The sequence below is a fragment of the Oikopleura dioica genome, chromosome 1, assembly GCF_907165135.1.
Source record: "Oikopleura dioica chromosome 1, OKI2018_I68_1.0, whole genome shotgun sequence".
Taxonomy (NCBI): domain Eukaryota; kingdom Metazoa; phylum Chordata; class Appendicularia; order Copelata; family Oikopleuridae; genus Oikopleura; species Oikopleura dioica.
In genome coordinates, this window is record NC_137291.1 from 6,227,357 (window position 1) to 6,245,878 (window position 18,522).

At 41.0% G+C, this 18,522-nt stretch overlaps 4 protein-coding genes across 4 annotated transcripts; 2 read left to right on the forward strand and 2 right to left on the reverse strand.

Moving 5' to 3' along the window:
* Window positions 1-945: 945 nt before the first annotated feature.
* Window positions 946-6,732, reverse strand: LOC145708043 (uncharacterized). The gene is made up of 17 exons (XM_081785662.1): window positions 6,634-6,732; window positions 6,465-6,589; window positions 6,189-6,250; window positions 6,054-6,139; window positions 5,748-6,010; window positions 3,406-3,466; window positions 3,252-3,354; window positions 3,116-3,201; window positions 2,817-3,064; window positions 2,687-2,771; window positions 2,509-2,611; window positions 2,356-2,462; window positions 2,067-2,311; window positions 1,966-2,026; window positions 1,584-1,686; window positions 1,203-1,539; window positions 946-1,157 (listed from the first exon to the last, which is right to left on the reverse strand). The coding sequence occupies exons 1-17, from the start codon at window positions 6,711-6,713 to the stop codon at window positions 1,051-1,053; spliced, it is 2,262 nt and encodes a 753-aa protein (XP_081641788.1). The 5' UTR covers window positions 6,714-6,732; the 3' UTR covers window positions 946-1,050.
* Window positions 6,733-9,361: 2,629 nt separating this feature from the next.
* Window positions 9,362-11,065, forward strand: LOC145711802 (uncharacterized). The gene is made up of 3 exons (XM_081789492.1): window positions 9,362-9,501; window positions 9,556-9,732; window positions 9,779-11,065. The coding sequence occupies exons 1-3, from the start codon at window positions 9,362-9,364 to the stop codon at window positions 10,896-10,898; spliced, it is 1,437 nt and encodes a 478-aa protein (XP_081645618.1). The 3' UTR covers window positions 10,899-11,065.
* Window positions 11,066-11,407: 342 nt separating this feature from the next.
* LOC145711803 (trypsin II-P29-like) lies at window positions 11,408-14,762 on the forward strand. The gene is made up of 4 exons (XM_081789493.1): window positions 11,408-11,471; window positions 11,751-11,764; window positions 13,332-13,504; window positions 13,548-14,762. Exons 1-4 carry the CDS (start codon window positions 11,408-11,410, stop codon window positions 14,656-14,658), a joined length of 1,362 nt encoding a protein of 453 aa, XP_081645619.1. The 3' UTR covers window positions 14,659-14,762.
* Window positions 14,763-17,566: 2,804 nt separating this feature from the next.
* LOC145710419 (uncharacterized) lies at window positions 17,567-18,508 on the reverse strand. Its single transcript, XM_081788174.1, has 5 exons — window positions 18,426-18,508; window positions 18,103-18,383; window positions 17,895-18,060; window positions 17,797-17,858; window positions 17,567-17,754 (listed from the first exon to the last, which is right to left on the reverse strand). The coding sequence occupies exons 1-5, from the start codon at window positions 18,459-18,461 to the stop codon at window positions 17,595-17,597; spliced, it is 705 nt and encodes a 234-aa protein (XP_081644300.1). The 5' UTR covers window positions 18,462-18,508; the 3' UTR covers window positions 17,567-17,594.
* Between the last annotated feature and the right edge of the window lie 14 nt (window positions 18,509-18,522).

An 18,522-nucleotide genomic window follows, 5' to 3' on the forward strand; every position in this document is an offset into this window, starting at 1 on the left:
GTAAATGATGTTCCGGTTGGCCCAGCTCAACAGCCGCTCGTTGACTCTCCCGTCAACCAAAACGATCCTTTCGCCACGATTACTGCTTATGGACAAAACATCCTTGATGAAATCTTGGACTTTCAAACACAGGACATTCCTCTACCAGAAAGACAAACGATCTAAAAATAAATGGAGGAGGAATTATGTAGTGTTTCTCATTAGTCATCCGCCACTTGAGTTCACCGCGCTGCGCCGCGCGCAGTTCACGACCCGCGAAGCGCTATTCACGACTCGCGAAGCGCATTTCACCACGCGCAAACGCTCCGCCGCAAACCGCGAAAGCACAGTTCACCACGGACTAGGATCAACTCACGACTCACGAAAAAGTCACTCACCACGATCTAACAGCTCACCACGGTTTATGAAAACCATATATAAACGATCTTATTTCTCACTGACACAGTTCACACACACACAACTCTACTTTTTACTCAGAGACACCACAATAAAACTTGCTCTTTTTAACAACGTTCGTCGCTCACTATTTGTATTCCCGCTCGCGAATACGATAAACGCAATTAGTTATCCAACTTATGTACTGTGAGAAACACGTACAAAAAGGGATCAGAATATCAAGGGATTAATCAAGAGTTCACTTTCCAGCCCAGCCCTCGTTGGACTTGTGCTTCTTTCCACTCCATCTTTGTTTGACTAATGATTTGAAGATCGCTTTAGCCATTTCGTTTTTCTTTGATTCTCTCTATCTAAGCAAAATCAAGACCTGCATCCTTCTTTGTTTCAATATATGGAATTTTATTCGACCCAAATGGATCGCTAACTAGTAAAGCTAATCCAGCATTTTAGAAAGATTAAATTTTTATGTCGGGATAAAATGAGTCCCGATCGATTCCGAAAATCAATCGAGAATTATGAAGAAAAAGCTGAGTTTAAAAATTATTTTTCAGGAATCAGGGATGCATTTATTAAATAAAAGGTCAGGGAAAATCAGGAAAGTCGGGAAATGGGCTGATAGTAGGCCGCTGATTATAAATATTTCTTTTCAGATTTTCATGAAGTCATTTTTTCTTCAATAATATAACTTGAGTCGATCGACATTTTGTGGCCGCTGGTTTTGGGCGCTTGTCCATGCGGCATATCCCAGTAACGGCAGACAACTACGAAGCAATTATGACGCTGAAGTAAGAATAAAGAGGCAGTACCGTAAACAGATCTGCCATCTCTGGAAGCGGCTATTCCTACACCGACTTTTGTGGCGCCTTTCCACACGATTTGGGTGAAATTGGTGACGTCTCCGGTTCCGTCTTTTGAATCATGAGTGTCGAAATCGTAGTTGTAAAAGCCGCTGTACCATGCTTCGACAGCACTTCTTCCAGCCGCTTCCAAATCTTCTCTTGTGAAGGATTCACGAGGCGCTCCGGTGCCCTTGTAGACGTTTTGTCCAGTATTCGACTGATTTGGTTGGATTCGTAACTCATCGTTTGATGCGAGATGCTCGGCCCATTGTTGCGCGTAGGTATCAGGAACGTACGGCATAGACTTGTGTAAAAGGGAGTTTAAAGAAAAAGTAAAATCACTCTTACAAAGTTCGGCGTATTTCTATGCTTGGCGCGTTTTTCATTGTGCGCTGCTAGACAGGCTCGGTAACCTGCCTCCAAGACTTGTGAATCGAGTTCAAAAATGTTCCTGAAAAATTCATGATAGTAGAATTTAATCGAAAATGATAAATATATATTTAATCATTTTAATAAGAAAATCACAAAAAAAATATTTGAATTTTTATGTTATTTTGGACTTAACCAATTTATGGAAATGAATTTTCAGATGACCAATGAGAATGCTGTATTAAGCCTACCGGCCAATCAAAACCCAGATTGATAAAATCACCTCCATAAATTAGTTTAACCCAAAATCCGCAAAATTCTCAGGCGATTTTGAATACTCTATTTAGTCTGAAAATCTTACTTGAGTCGATTGACGTTTCCAGGTCTGACATCATCGTCGACGTTCCAGTATCGACAAACAACTTAAATTCTATAATTGACTTTTCAAACTGGATTGATCACCGTAAAGAAATTTTTTATCCTGGGACAACGCGATGCCTACTCCAAGGGCACTGGTTGCTTTTCTGACAACTTGCACAAAGGAATCGACACTTTCTCCATATGGATCCTTTTTGCCGTGCGTATCGAAGTTGTAGTTGTCAATCTGGCTATACCACTCCTTGACAGCATCTCTGACACTTTCTTCAAAATATTTTCTATTGATTAGCGTTATTGGAGCCTTGTAGATGTTCTGTCCAGTTCTTTCTCTAGGAAAAGGATAATCAAAAATGAAAAATCCTGTTGGCCAAACTGATTTGCTTGAATTTCGAAAACAGCACCACCTGCGAGACGTTCGGCCCAGCTTTGTGCCTTTGGATCTACACGGCCATACTGTATGTATGACTCATACGGCCTCGACTTTTGGAGAAAAATAGTTAAGTGATAGAGCTTTTATCGTTTTTACCAAGCTTCCAGTGTTGGTATGCTGTTGACGAAGTTCATTGTGCGCGTTCAAGCAAGCAACTCGTGCTGCGTTGAAATCTGCTTCGTCAGGAACAAATTGGGATCTTAAGTATCAATATTAAGGAGTTGTCCTTTTATTCAATAAAAAAATGAATCAAGCTTGTCTGTTTCAGCCTCACATTTGTCGCTCAACATTTTGCCCACAATAGTGAACGGAAGTTAGTGGCCACTGTCCATCCGGCATATTCCAGTATCGGCAAACAACTTAGATTAAAATTATCAGACGTCGATAATAACCCGGGTTATTACCGTATACGTGCTTGAGATCTCTCGAAATCGCTATTCCAACTCCGAGATATTCCACACTTTTCCAGACAACTTGGGTAAAAGAGTAGACTTCTTTTTCATGCCAGTCATTCGAATTATTGTAATTGTATTCGTTTATCTTGCTGTACCATTCCTTCACGGCATTTCTACCAAACTCTTCGAAATCTTCTCTTGTGAAAGATCGTCGACCAGCTATGGAGGCCTTGTAGATGTTCTGACCAGTGTTATCTCTTAAAATGAATGTTTAAAAATCATTCAGCCTTTAACTTAAAGTAAATTACTGATTGGGTTGGATTTGGAATTCACCGCCATTTGCAAGATGTTCGGCCCAGAACTGCGCTGGTGTATCCGGAGTCCAAGGCATCCACTTGTTTAAAAATGAATCGAATTCATTCAAATAGTATAAACTGCCCTTACCACACTGTTGGTATTTCTATGCAGTGCGCGAAACTCATTATGCGCCGCTTCACAGGCTCGGCAACCCGCCATCAAATCCTCTCGATCAATTTCAAGTTGGTCGCTGGAAGATTATTATTGAATTTGAGAATCATTCTCTTCATTTTCATCTTACCTTGCTGGTTCAACGTTTTCCTCTCTATTGTCATCATTCACGCTCCAATATCGGCAAACAACTAAAAATTTTGATTCAAAATTATGTACAGCCCTATTATCATTAATAATTTATTAGTTTTGGTATGATTAATAAATCAATCATATCATATGATATGGGCAATCATATTGTCACATCAATCTGGGCTGGGCAACCTGCGGGAACAAATCTGGCCGCCTTTTAACTCAGGTCAGGCTCAGGCTCAGGTTTTTTTCTTTAGCCTTAACTTTACTGAAGCCTGCAGGTGAGGACACAGGTTTTTTTCGAGGTCAGATTGCCAATCCCAGATATGATATGAGTTATATCATATGACACAAACAAGGATCTATCGCGGTGGTAGTAGGGGTTATCATTCGAGCTGCCCTTAACCTTACGCCGCCAAATCTATATATATCATAATATATATATCATCATATATGATATATGGCTGGGGTTGCGCCAGTGGGAAAATGGACTTTTTTTGCACTTGACCTGGATGGATGAAATTTTGTGGACATATTTCTGAGGTCCTAATCAAGAAAAAAATCAAAAAAAATTTTCGAAAAATTAAGGGTATAGGGGTCGAAAAATCGATTTTTTCATTTTTGCAAAATTAAGCCTGAGAAAACCTAGACTATCATTTTAAAGGCTCAAAAAAGTCGAAAAAGTCGATGCGAGATAAACAATCCGCAAATAGAGAAATTAAAATTTTAAAACATTTAAATAAAAACCATAATAAAAAGAAAAACTTGAATAATTTGTATTTCCACCTCGAATGGAAGTGGGTTGGGTTGGGGACATAACTGAGATTGATCACCTCAGAGTCCAACGCCGATCTCAAGCCCCTTAAATTTAAAAATCAAGGAACGGGGCTGAGACGGCCCCTTCTATGACGTGCTTTTTTAAGGTTGTGCAATTTATTTCACCTACTTCCTCATGTTAAGACCCAGAACACCATACATATTTGGGATCAGTGAAAAAATCTAGAAACTTGACCGTTTTAGTTTTCGAAATTCACTTCCGGTTACGATTCTAGAGCCGGAAGTTCACGAAATTTATAAGAAAAACGTGCATATTACCTATCAAATTGAAGCTAACAATGAATCAAGTCATTCTTTATCGGAAAAGAGTCCAACCGCAGTCAAAAACCGCCGGTAAACGACCGGTAAAAATTGAAAAATTCTCATTAAATCATGCTTTTTCATAATTTTACCGGTCAGTTTAACCGCGTTTGAGACTGTTTCTTCAAATAAATCGATGATGAGATGACTGAGAATCTTCTGCGCATCAATTTGATAGGTCACACTTTACCATGACTCCAAAATTTCGCCTACTTCCGGCTCTAGAATCGTAACCGGAAGTGAATTTCGAAAAACTAAAACGGTCAAGTTTCTAGATCTTTTTCACTGATACAAAATATGTACGGTGTTCTGGGTCTTAAAATGAGGAAGTAGGTGAAATAAATTGCACAACCTTAAAAAAGCACGTCTATACATTTTTGAGCATTATTTATTATATTTTTCCAAAGAAAGGTGATTTTCGGCCAAAACGGAAATTTTCAAATCGGCCGCATTTTCGTTACCGGGCGTTACCGGACGAGATTAGAATGGATCTATAGAGAGCATCGTCTGAGCTTTCTTGTGGTGGTCTCGGTTTGGTTGTGGGTCGTTGTGGTTTCGAGTTATTCGACGAAATGTCCGAAATTCGTGATATTTTTCCGAAAAAATCGCGATTTTACCACCAAAAATCAAAAATTATTAATTTTAACTATTTTTTATGAAATCTCCGCCAATTTTTACACATGGTCTCTTGGTTTCAGAATTTTTTGAAAACAAACCATTTTTGGCCAAAATCCCACCAGCGCAACCCCATATATGGCACATCATCTTTTCCGTCGTCCTAGGCCCCATATAATGGCCGAACCCGAACCTTAACCAAGATCCGAATTCAAACCAGAACCCGAGCTCAAAAATGAACCCAAACCCAAGCCCAGACTATTGCCCGAAAATGAGTAAAAATGGAAGAGCACGAAATGATGACGGAGAGAAAAATGGGTGTTGGAAAGCCCTTGTGCCATATATTGCACATTTGGCGGCGTAGGGTTAACCCTCAACCTAACCCAGGGGGCTAACCTAACCCTAACCCCCATCAAAGGCATAAACCAGAAGGCTCTGCCCTCGGACGCCCCCGCGTTCAAAGTTCCAAGTCCCTAACCCTAACCACCAGCCCAGATTCTAGAGAAATTGGATGGCTCGAATCATAGGCTCGAATGATAACCCCTTTCTTTATCGCGGCGCGGGTAAGGTGAAAGAAGAGGTTCTTACCGAAAACTTGTCTTTTATCGCTTGACAATGCGATCCCAATTCCGAGGTGACTCGTATTCTTCCTCACAACTTGGACAAACGAGTCGACAGGTTCTCCATTGGGATCTTTTTGCTTATGCGTCTGGAAATTGTAGTTGTTAATCTGGCTATACCATTTTCTGACAGCATCTCTGCCAATCTCTTCGTAAACTTCTTTTGTTATTTCTTTGTTTTGGTTGTTTCCGCTTAGATTAGCCCTGTAGATGTTTTGTCCAGTTCGGTATCTACGAATGATATTAATAAAAAGAAAAAGAAAATTTCTCAAACTGATTTGGTTCGATTTCAAATGAAGCACCAGATGCAAGGTGTTCGGCCCAGCTTTGTGCTTTTGGATCGGGCTTATACGGCCTCCACTAAAGAAGGAAAAAATAAATTAAAAATGAATATCGCTTTTAAATCTACCAAGTTGTTAGTAAACATGTACGAGTGTCGTTTTCGATACTCATTATGCTGTACTAGACAGGCTTAACCCGGGCTCCGCAACCTCTGTAGAAAACCTGAGCCAGGGTCTAAAGGATTCTCAATAAAAAGCCGTGGCTTTTCGGGTAGGCTTCATTTCCGCAAGGGCTTCATTTCCCCAGCCTTGGATAATGGAGGTCTTGGGGAAATGAAACCTACCAAAAAGCCGTGGCTTTAGGCTCTCACTCAGCTTTTTTACACAGCTTGTCGAGCCCGGTCCTTTTCGTCCCGCTTCTATAGCTTCTTCTCGCAAACGAAGTGTTTTTATCACGTCTTCGGCACTCAATGCAGTATACGCGTTTGTTTCCTGCTTATCAGGAACACTTGGATTAAAGTATCTTCCTCTTTAAAACGTTTTATTTTTTGAACAAAGTATTTGAAAAATTACTTCTGATAAGATTGATTGAGCTCCAATCCCAAATCACCTATCAATTTAATAGCTTCTTTTTCAGGATCTGGGACCAACATTTCCCCGAATGACTCGTTAAAAAGAGATAGGCACCAAGAATAGGGTTTCAAGATCGTAAGAAACGAGCTGTTTACATAGAAAATTTAAACAGACCTTGGCCGAGTTTATTCGCATTATTTGGCCCAAATTTGGGGTTTGTTTTTGGGTCCTGGGTCCGGGTTCGGATTAAGGTTCGAACTTGGGTTCGGGTTAGGAATCGGATTTAGATTTCGGTTTCAGCATGGCTCTACCTGAAATAGCCGAAAGGTGGCCTTAGGGTAGCTCATCGATATTTAGCCCAACAGTTTCTTTCCTTTTTCAAATTAAAAATCACCTTACCGGAAGAGTAGATTCTTTGACCGGTTATCCACAGATGGTGAAAGCTGGCCGGCTAAGGATAACTTGCCTAGTCAAGCGATTATTAATTTTGTATGCCTAGCCAAGCTTCGCCCAGCAGTTTTTGTGTATTATTAAGAGCCCAAGCGCCGCACAGGAGCGGAAGTAGATCAAATTTTCACCAGTCTCTCTCGCGCGGGCCGCCTTAAAGCATTTACATGGCTTGGTATCTTGCATTTAGCATACTCTGACCCAGTAAAGTTAACGCTTGAACGCACGTTTGAAAAGTTTCGCTGAACGCATATTGCGCAGATTTCTGCGCAGTGCCTTTGAAGGGTTCTAGCGTCGACTTATTAAAAGATTTTAGAATATTGAAGATACCTGATTAAAGCTGAGACGCTTGGCGACAAGAAAAATATAGTTATGAGTCCTAACCCTAACCTTAACCTAGCTAGAACAGGTGATTTCGAGTACCCAAAAATATGCCATTTTCTCAAGTTTAATCGAATCAAATGCAAAAGAAGTTATTATTTTAAGAATAAGTCGTCATTTTGATTCTTCAAAGAAGTTAGTTTTTACTAAAATTTAAATAGACCATGAAAAAACAACTGATTTCGCCAAAAAGAGTCAGTTTACTTGTAAAATTTTGAGGATTTGAAATCCACGGAAATTTTCGGTCTGAAGCCAAAATTTTTACCTGAGGTAGAAAAATTTTTTGATGTCAGATTCAGATTCCTCGTCGAAAAAGAGTCTGAAAAGTGGGGGTTCATTTTAAATTTTGATCAAGTAAAGTTTGAGTTATCGAGCTTCGAAGGTGCTCTGCGCAGAAATCTGCGCAATATGCGTTCAAGCGTTAAGGACCCCCCCGTCCCCCGTCAATAATTTTCGAAAAATCTATTTTCGGAATTTCAAAATTTTGACCCCGGAAATTGATTCTACGGGTCAGAAAACGATTTCGACCCCTACTTTCTGGGGGTCTATCTCGGCTCTAACACCCTCAAAATCGCGTTTGGAAATTGGACTTTTTGACAAAAAATGACAAAAGATCACAATTTTGCCTTAAATTTAGATTTTTATTGGTCAAAAAGTGCTCCTTACAAGTTTCTATGATAAATTTGATTTCCACACTCAGAAGCCAAAATATGGCTGTTTTGAAATTTTTGATTTTTTGAGGAAAATTGTTGACGGGGAGGGTCCTTAAGGGATTCTCCCCGGGATACAAAATGTTTGAGCCTGCTTTGCTGAGTATCTGCTCACGTGGTAGTTTTTCGGTCTTCAAAAGTAAATATTAGTGCCTATCTCTTTAAAACGACGTCAATATGCCTAATCGATTTTTAAGCGAATTTTCAATATAACCGCAGCATAATATAGCATCAAACCGGAAGTGACCCAGATGGAAATGTTTTTATTGAAAATAGACGGTGCGAATAGCTTTAGGTTTTTTTTTTGCGGTGGACCGGAAGAAGAATCCTCCAAATACTCAGCTTATGTATCATTTTATTGCTCGATCAAGGAGATTTTTATACCAGTTAAATCAGCTGAAAAATCTGTTATCGGATTGTTTTATGAAAATTTAAGGACCCCCGTCAGCTGTTTTCGAAAAATCATATTTCGGAATTTTAAAATTTTGACCCTGGAAATGGATTCTACGGGTCAAAAATGATGATGAGGCTGCATTTTTGGGGGTCTATCTCGACTCCTTCACCCCCAAAATTGCATTAAAAATTGGACTTTTCGCTGAAAATTGACAGATTTGCCCTAATTTTTGCAAAAATATTGACTTTTCTTGGTCGAGAATCTCTCTTATCAAGTTTTTGAAGCAAGTTTAACCAGAAGACGTATATAGAACCAAAAAATGATGTTTTTAAAAATTTCTATTTTTCGGAGGAAAAAGCTGACGGGGGTCCTAAGTACCGTGAAAATCCCAGGTTAAAAATAAAAACGATGGCTTCTTTTCTTCTGTGAAGCCACAATAAATTAAATTATCTTCGGCTTTTCGACGATACTTGGAACCAATAATTTGAATAATTTATTGAGTGACAAGAGTCGACAAAGGATTCCAGTGCTTTTTGAAGGTTCATCGAATTAACAAACGTTTTCATAAAACACTTGACATGTCCCTTGAACAGGGAAACGACAAGCGCAGGTGTTTTTTTAATAAACAATTGTTCAAAACGAAACGTCTAAGAAAGAAAAAAGGTTCCTCTTCATGTTTTTCATAACACAGGTGCTTATATTCTGCGCCAGTATATAATCAACGGGTTTCGTCTTTAATTTCATTCATTTATTAATCCGCTCTATTAGAAATTATTTTTCTATAAAATAGGGAATAATGAAGCTCTCGCTGTTTTTTCTCGCCAGCAACGTCGCCGCCAACTACGAAAAGAGATTTCAGAATTTCGTGTGGCAAGTTCAAGCGCAGCGGGCCCAACTTTGCGCGGACAAGTTAGAAGAGACCAGAGACCAGGGAGAGTTAAAACTTATTTCGAAAAATTTTGAATGTTGGAAAATTCAATAACTCTGAAGAAAGCTACCAATCGAAAATGGATATTGGAACTGTCCCGATCTCGACGAGATCAAATCGAATAAGCAATGCTTTCCACGATGCAACGATGGATTTAAGAAAACTTGGCAAACTAAACCAAGAAAAATTCAGCCAACGATTCTTGCTACATGCTACAAGTCGCCGAAAATCGATAAAAAGTATGAAAAAATATAATAAAGCCTTGCCATCCTAACTTTCTTTCAGAAATCTCCCAGAAGAAACATCGCTTTCTTGTGCTCTCGACGTAAAGCCGCCTCATCCGTGTCAAGAAAAAGCTGCAACAATCGAGATTTTCAACGGAACCCTCGTTTTGACCGACACAATCAGCCCGAAGAGGGCGACATTCAACATTGTCTGCGATGATGGAACAGTGAAAGACGAAATCACTTGTGCAAAGCAAAAGAAAGGTGTGTTTTTCAAAAAGCCGAGCTGGAGCGATCAGATCACCTACTGGCAAGACTCGTGGAGAGATGTTTGCATGGAGTTCGCGCCCTTGACCAACTCGACGACTACCGATCTTCAAACTTGCTCTGAGTCTGACAACTTCCCCCAACTTGCAGGAACTACGGACAAAATCATCGGCGGAGTGCAAGTCGAGGAGAACGAGTGGCCTTGGATCGCCCATTTGACATTTGACTTGAACGATGGCGAGGAGCGACTTTGCGGAGGAAGCGTCATCGCCAATAGATGGGTCATCAGCGCCGCCCACTGTTGCCTGGACGTGCTCAACATCGTCGGGCGCTTTGGAGATCTGAACGCGACGGAATTTGATAGCAACGAGTATGAGCTCGAAGCCAGCGCCTGGTTCAACCATCCCGAGTACGACCGCCATGCTGATGACAAAAACAACGATGTCTGCCTCATCAAATTCAACGGAGACATCATTGCCAGTGACCCAGACAGCAAAGTTCAGCCTGTTTGTCTTCCAAAAGAAGTTCATCAACACGGCGCCGCTTGCTGGGTCGCTGGGTGGGGATCCTTTGAATTTATGGGTGGTCCCCAAAACCCGGATCTGCACTCAGTCGGAGTGAATGTCTTTAGCGCAGAATATTGCCTTGCGAATTCCCTTATTTCCCTCGCGGCTGACGACATCTGCGCCTACAAACCAGATCTCAACGGTGACGGACTCGTCGATGCTGGCGCTTCCTTTTGCGATGGGGATTCAGGCGGACCTCTCATCTGCCCAACCGATGGAAAAGCAACTCTCGTCGGGGTCGTTTCTAGAGGAACCGGATGTACCTTTGACGGATATCCTAATAAGTACACTTCGACCTTCGCTACTTCCAATTGGATCCACGAGACTGTCGCTGCCGAGGGACTTTAACTTCTGTTCCTTTGAAACTTATTAAATATCTTCATTAAATTTGTCTCAGTTATATTCTTCCGAGCGTAAAACCTGCCAAAGCAAGTTCAACTTATTTAAGCGAATTCTGTCTTGCGGTTAATTTTAGACCAAAATAACTCTCACTGCTTCTCTTTGTTATGAATACATGAAAAGATCCATCAGAGCTTCTGCTTCAAAAGTCTTGTTTATCGCACGCATGCTGCTATCTCGATTTAACGAATGCAAATAATTGAAAGCTCGTCAAAAATTGATTTCTCTTTTCGATCTTCTAGTGAATTCAACACAAACATCAGCCATTATCAAATCTGATAATCAAAGAATCAAGAACAAAAACAAACGTATTGAAAGTATCATTTTGTACCTCTGGAATTTACTGAAATCACTTCTTCTTCCTTGTCTTGATTTTTGATAACACAACGAGTCTACCGAAGGGTCGGCGATCCAACAAAAAATCCGAAAAAACTGAAACTGCGAAAATCAGCCCGAAAATGGCGACATTCAACCTTGTCTGCGATGATGAAGGCGAAATTACATGTGCAAAGCAGGAGAAAGGTGTGTTTTTCAAAGCGTCGAGCTGGAGCGATCATTTTTCGCTCCATTGACCAACTCTATCACTGCTGATCTTCAAAAAGTATACAATAGGCCCTGGGCTCAGAGCCGGGATTCGTCTCAAGAGAAACCGCCGGGTCTCAGACCTGGGATACCCCCTAAGAAGTGACGTCCGGATCCACTACCCAGGATTCCTCAAAAGAAGACCGAACCTTCAACCTAACCCTTACTTTGTTGATTGATTCTTTAAAAATGCCCTCAAATCTTAGTAAACCTCCCTAGCCTATCCCTCTCGGGTGATTTTTTCTGAGACGGGAGCTTTTCCAGCCATTAGCTTTTCCAGCCGTTAGCTTTTCCAGCAAATTAGAATTTCCAGCAAGGCTGGAAAAGCTAACGGCTGGAAAAGCTAATGGCTGGAAAACTTCTTTCTGATTGATATTTTTCTAATGAAAATATAGTTTGATAAATAAGTACTATTTTTATTAAAATGTATTTACTTTGTGAAATATCATAAATTATGATTCATAATTAATTAATAATCGTCGATTAATATAAGAATTATCAAGAGATCGTTTTCAAAGGAGGTCAGGATTCTTGGTACTCCTTTTCCAAGTTTGATACTGGAGTAATGCTACCCTTTTTGCCACTGATCCCTTTGAAGGGATTAGCGCCCGACGCCGGAGCCACTTTCCGCCCAGAGCGAGAGTTCGAAAAGTCCGAAAGTCGAAAGTGACAAAAAGGTTGAACATTACTCGCAGTACAAAAATCGGAACAAGGAGTACCAAAATCCCGACCTCCTTTAACCCTACCCGGCCAAAAATGATTTTTCTCGGGTACCGGTCAAGATACCCCATATTTGGCGCCGGAGATTTACCCGCAAATAAGACTATACAAATGATAAAGGTCAAATTATATGTCTTTGAGGATGCAATAGAAAAACCGCTCTAGAATGAGTTTCTTAGAAATTATACGTTAAATATTGTGAGGTACTTGGAAATGAGTAAAAACCTGCTCCATATTTGGAGTACCTTGACCGGCTAGGGTTAAAAACGATCTTTCGATAAATTTCATATTAATCGACGATTATTAATTAATAATGAATCATTCTTAATGATATTTCACTAAGTAAATACACTTTTTAATAAAAAGTACTTATTTTATCAGTTTATATTTTCATTAGAAAAATATCAATCTGAAAGAAGCTTTTCCAGTATATTAGCTTTTCCAGCAAATTAGAATTTCCAGCAAGGCTGGAAAAGCTAATGGCTGGAAAAGCTCCCGTCTCATTTTTTCTGTCATTTTGCCCAGTGCCCCTAGCCCTTACCTCAAAAATAGATAGTATTTTCAGCTAGAACTAATTCTCATCAGCAAAAGTCTTTTCGCCATTAGATAGAGGCTGTTCACTGATTTTCGACAACTTCCCTCAACCTGCAGAAACTTGAAGGATTAGTTGTTTTCAACTACAAGTACTTTATCAATTGAGAGCCGCACTTTGCGGGTGCATCTGTCTGCCTAATAGCGGTTCTAGTTCGGCGTCTTATTTATATCAAACCACAGGCAACTGCTATAAAATCCGCGGTTGTTCATCCACAAGATCACTTTCATCCGCTCAGAAAGAAATTGACTTTCAATTTTGAGTTGAAATAGAGATGAAATTTTCCAATATTATTCTCGCCACTAATGTTGCCGCAATATACACGGATAAGTTTCAAAATTTAGCAGCCCCAGTTCAAGCGCAACGAGCAGCAACCTGTTCGGATAAGCTAAAAGAGGCGAGAGACAAGACAGAGTTTTAATTTCTTTAATTCAATTGATCTGAACCAGGATCAAAAAGGTTTTAACAAATTATAACTCTGATTCAAGCTTACCATTGAGGATGGACATTGGGAATGTCCTAATATCGATGAAGTAAAACATCATCTCCGGTGCTTCCCAAAATGCGACAGTGGGTTTGAACCAACATGGTCCGTCAAGCCTGGTAGAAAACAACCAAAGCTCAACGCAAAGTGCTTTCAGTTCCCGAAAATCATCAAAAAGTAAGATTCAGCGACCATTTGAACAGCGTTTATCTTTTTTAAGAAATATTGAAAAGGGAACTTCCCTCTCCTGCGTTCCACGAACACCTCATCCGTGTGAAGACAAAGCTGGCTTCATGGAGATTCTGGATGGGTCTCTCGTTTTGACGGAAAAAATCAACTCAAAGAGAGCGAAATTCAACCTTGTCTGCGATGATGGAACAGTGCAAGGCGAAGTCGTCTGTGTCAACAGAAAAGAGCAGGTCTATTTCCAGGAACCGGAATGGAGCAATCAGATCACGTGGCAAGACTCGTGGAGAGATATTTGCAGAGAGTTCGCGCCTCTGACCAACTCGACCACTACTGATCTGGAAACTTGCTCTGAAGCCGACAACTTCCCAGAACTTGCATCAGTTGAAGGAAGAATCATCGGTGGAGTGCCAGTCGAGGAGAACGAGTGGCCTTGGATCACCCATTTGACATTTGACTTGAACGATGGCGGGGAGAAACTTTGCGGAGGGAGCGTCATTGCCAATAGATGGGTCATCAGCGCCGCTCATTGTTGCCTTGACGTGCAGAAGATCGTCGGTCGCTTCGGAGATCTGAACGCGACGGAATTTGACAGCAACGAGTATGAGCTCGAAGCCAGCGCCTGGTTCAACCATCCCGAGTACGACCGCCATGCTGATGACAAAAACAACGATGTCTGCCTCATCAAATTCAACGAAGACATCATTGCCAGTGACCCAGAGAGCAAAGTCCAACCCGCTTGTCTTCCAAAAGAAGTTCACCAACACGGCGCCGCTTGCTGGGTCGCTGGGTGGGGATCTTTTAAATATTTTGGTGGTCCCCAAAACCCGGATCTGCACTCAGTCGGAGTCAATGTCTTTAGTGCAGAATATTGCCTTGCGAATTCCTATATTTCTCTCGAGGCTGACGACATCTGCGCCTACAAACCAGATCTCAACGGAGACGGACTGGTAGATGCTGGCACTTCCTTTTGCGACGGAGATTCAGGCGGACCTCTCATCTGCCCAACCGATGGAAAAGCAACTCTCGTCGGCGTAGTTTCCAGAGGAATCGGATGTACCTTTGACGGATATCCTAATAAGTACACTTCGACCTTCGTCACTTCTAATTGGATCCAAGAGACTGTAGCTGTCGAGGGACTCTAACATCTGGTGCAATGAAACTCGTTATATCTGCATCAAATAATTATAACTGCTTCTCTCTACTATGAATAAATAAATAGATCCATCAGAGCTTGATGATTTGTTACCTTCACAAAGAAACAGTCATTTGAATTAATCGCGTAGTCTTAAAAGAAAAAACAAATAAGAATTTTTTTGAGTGAAAATTCAATTTAAATAAAATCCGCTTTCAATGCTATCAGGAAAGTTGAACTCGGCTTCAATGACATTCAGGAATGAACTTGAACTGCGCAGAACCTGCTTACTTGGGAGCGTCAACATGTCAGAGTGAAAACGGCGGGTTCTAGGTTTGTTCCGCTACGAACTCATAAAAGCGCTCTCTTCTTTCGACATTCGTTATTGAAGTAGAAAACGCGATGATAGAAAAATCAATTTTGAAAACCAGAGTCAGGGTAGAGCCAGCTTCAATCTTTGTTTGAAATCTTACTTTTTTAAAGTGTTTCGACTGCGACTGCATCGGTGTCTTGAGAAAAAAAGGGAAAAAGGTTTATTTATTCAGCGACGAAATTTTAGCAACTCGCAGTATTCATACTCAAGAAGCCGATTTGAAAAAGGAAAAATCATGGAAGAAGAAGATGACCGATCAACTGAGCTTTGCAAAGCACGGAAACTCAACGATGCGCCAAAAGATTGCTTATCTTGGAAGTGGCTCTCTTTTCTGGATATCGATCATGCTCCTCGGTAATTTTTCCTTTGATTTTTTGAAAAAAAAAATTTTTTTTTTCAGCAAATTTTATTTCATTAGAGAATTCTCGAGGCGTTTTAACTTATTCGACTTCGACTTGTCATCGAAGCTACAAGAGCTGCGTCAAAACCGAATCAATGGATTTATGCGGACATCTGATGAAGAAGTGCTATGAAACGAAAATATTCCTCCAGCCCCCGAAAATTGTCAAAATCAAAGCCAAAGAACACAAAGTCCCTGAGTTCACCAAAGAAGACAACGAAGTCAATCTGCTCCGCTGCCAGAAGAAACAGTTTTACGACCAAAAAATCTGCCGACATCTCTGTTCTCAAACGCTTGTTTTGGAGTCGAAAAGGAACGGCCCGATTTCGCCCTGTGAGTCGATTTGCTTCGGATTGACAAGATCGTCGGATGCCGCTGGAGAAGTTTGCCCAACGCAAAAATACTGCTCCCGAGGCTGTCCATGTCCCTTTTACGAATGCGAAAAATTGGAGTCTCGTCAGAAATTGATTCCTCTTTTCGATGTCCAAAATTCAACACAAACATCAACCATTTACAAATCTGACCGAGAAATAACGAATGGCGATGTTGAATCAATCACTGGCCGATGAGTGGTCGCCTCTCGCCCAGATCGCCTCTTGCCCAGATCGCCTCTCGCCCAAGATCGCCTCCCGCCCAAGTTGGGCAAAAGGCGACCTGGGCGAGAGGCGATCTTGGGCGAGAGGCGATATGAGATTATTTTAAATGTAAAATATCAATGACTTGGGCGAGAGGCGATCTTCGGAAGGAGACGACCACTTCGAAATGACCCGATTTAGAATTCCCTGTCATGATATTTACCCGCTCAGCAGGTACCTTTAGCCGCTATAATGTTAGGCAGTCTATCTTTGGCAAGCTTGAAATGTTCATAGGGTGAGCTTGAACTGTGGAGAAAAGTTCGAACTTATGACATCACAGCACGCTACTGAAGTTCCATAAGTACCAAACTTTGGACACTGCGCGTCGGTTAAAGTAGCAGGGGATGCGATACATGAAAATATTTCTTTCAAATGAGTTTATTTAAGGATGGTTTAGGCTTAACGACGATAGGTACTTGCTGAGCGGGTGCAAGTCATGATAGGGAAGTCTAAATGGAGTTATTTAAGAGTGTTCCAAGCCTTCTTCCTTAGATCGCCTCTCGCCCAACTTGAATTAGTCCTTCTTAGTTTACATTGAAAATAATCTCATATCGCCTCTCGCCCAAGATCGCCTCCCGCCCAAGTTGGGCAAGAGGCGATCTGGGCAGGAGGCGACTTGGGCGAGAGGCGATCTGGGCGAGAAGCGACCACTCCTGGCCGATGGGAGAAAAGAAAGACGAAAAACCAAAAGTTTCCAATAATTCTGTCTGATTTTAGTGGTCTTGGCGATCTAGTGATAACAAATGCTTCATCATTTTTATTTTCTTACGAACGGTTTTCTTAAGATACAGTAATTAACAGTTAGTACTTACACTTTTTATGGAATTTTTGGACATTTTTGAGCAAATCATGGGACAAAAAATGTCCAAAAATTCCATAATTAATTGTAAATAACATACCCTGATCGAAAATTAACAAACCTGGAAAGTCGACGGGTTCCACTTTTCTCAACGGCGAGCATTACCTTGTCGATGCGATTGGAAACATGATGAGAATGCCCGAAGATGGTGATGCCCCGGTTTTTGTATCGAATCGAATCAATAGTAGAGGAATGTAAGTTGCTGTCTTCGAGTCAGATTCTTCCTTTCCTCCTTTAAGGGGTTTCTTTGTTTTCCACTTTTGCTCTTCAATAGGAACTCATCAAATTGAAATCCGCCGCAAAGAGAAAGGCACGAAGATATTTTCTGTGGTTGTTATCTGGCAAAGGTCAAGAAAATTCTAGTTTATTTTTTTTCGAATAAGTTCTTGAGCCCTAAAACCTCACCGACACAAAGGGATGAGAAGTGCTACTACTACGCGCCAGAATACAACTTGAATCGCTTCGAGGAGGCCCAAGGCGTCATTGCCAGTAAGCACTTCAACGCGAAAGTCTCGTCAGTAAGCTTCAAAGGGGTCTTCCCTCTGATGAGCGCTCTGTTGATTGCGAACACGTTCTAAGGAAAAACTCGTTTGTAAGCGTGAGCTGGAATTTGAAGTCTAATTGACAAGAAAGACTGATAGTCTTGGGAGTCGAGGAATTTAATATTTGATAAAGAGAGTTAGACGTAGCAGAAATCGTTGGAGCAGAATTCAGAGCATTGATCTGGATCGGATTCGAAAGTTATTGGCCGGATGCAGAAAGATTCGTGCGAGAAAAGGGTTTGAGATGAGGTCACGTGAGTGCCATTCCATTCAGCGCGCTCAACTTGATTGTCATTACTGAATTTTATAAGAAGGAATTCTTTTATCATGTTGATATACCTGTCACCATCAAAAGCAATAAAATAATCATTGAACATCATCATCGATCCTTTGTAGAAATTCTAAAAATACGCAACTCGGAAATTTGTGAAACTTACGTTTTTCAGTTCGCCAACAGATGTCCATTTTCCATTCTTGAATAAATAAACTGTCTTCGTATAGCTGTAATTATAGCCGCCAATAGTAAGAACTCCACCATCGATTGAAGCGCAAGAAAGTCCAAAAAGTCTTCCTTCTGGATGCTCCGCTTCTGATTGCCAGCCGCTTAAAATATTGTTATTTGTTAGTTTTTCTTATCGATCTTACCTGACGCTGAGAACTTCCACTCCATTTGTGTAACCAGCAATAATGATGGCCTTGAAATTGTAAAGCGCCATACAGCTAGATTGATGCATTTCTTTCATCTCGCTGATGGCCAGGGAAGTCGTTCCGTCGAAGCTTTCGCAGGACTTTGCACTAAATCCGTCGCACAAAATCGTTTCCTCGTGGACCTCGGGAACCGTTACAAGAGCACCATCGTTAGAATAGAAGTCGTTGATCAGTCGTTTCCCAGTGTCGCGCAGATTGCAGCCGTCGACTCGCCCGATCTTAATTTCGTTTATTTCAATGAAAAAAAGCCATAAACATACCTTTTTCAAGTCTTGATTTCCGCCATAAATCATCATCTGGCCATTAAGAAGAGCATGACCAGCGTTTTGAAGAAACGGAGTGCTTCCTTATCAAGCT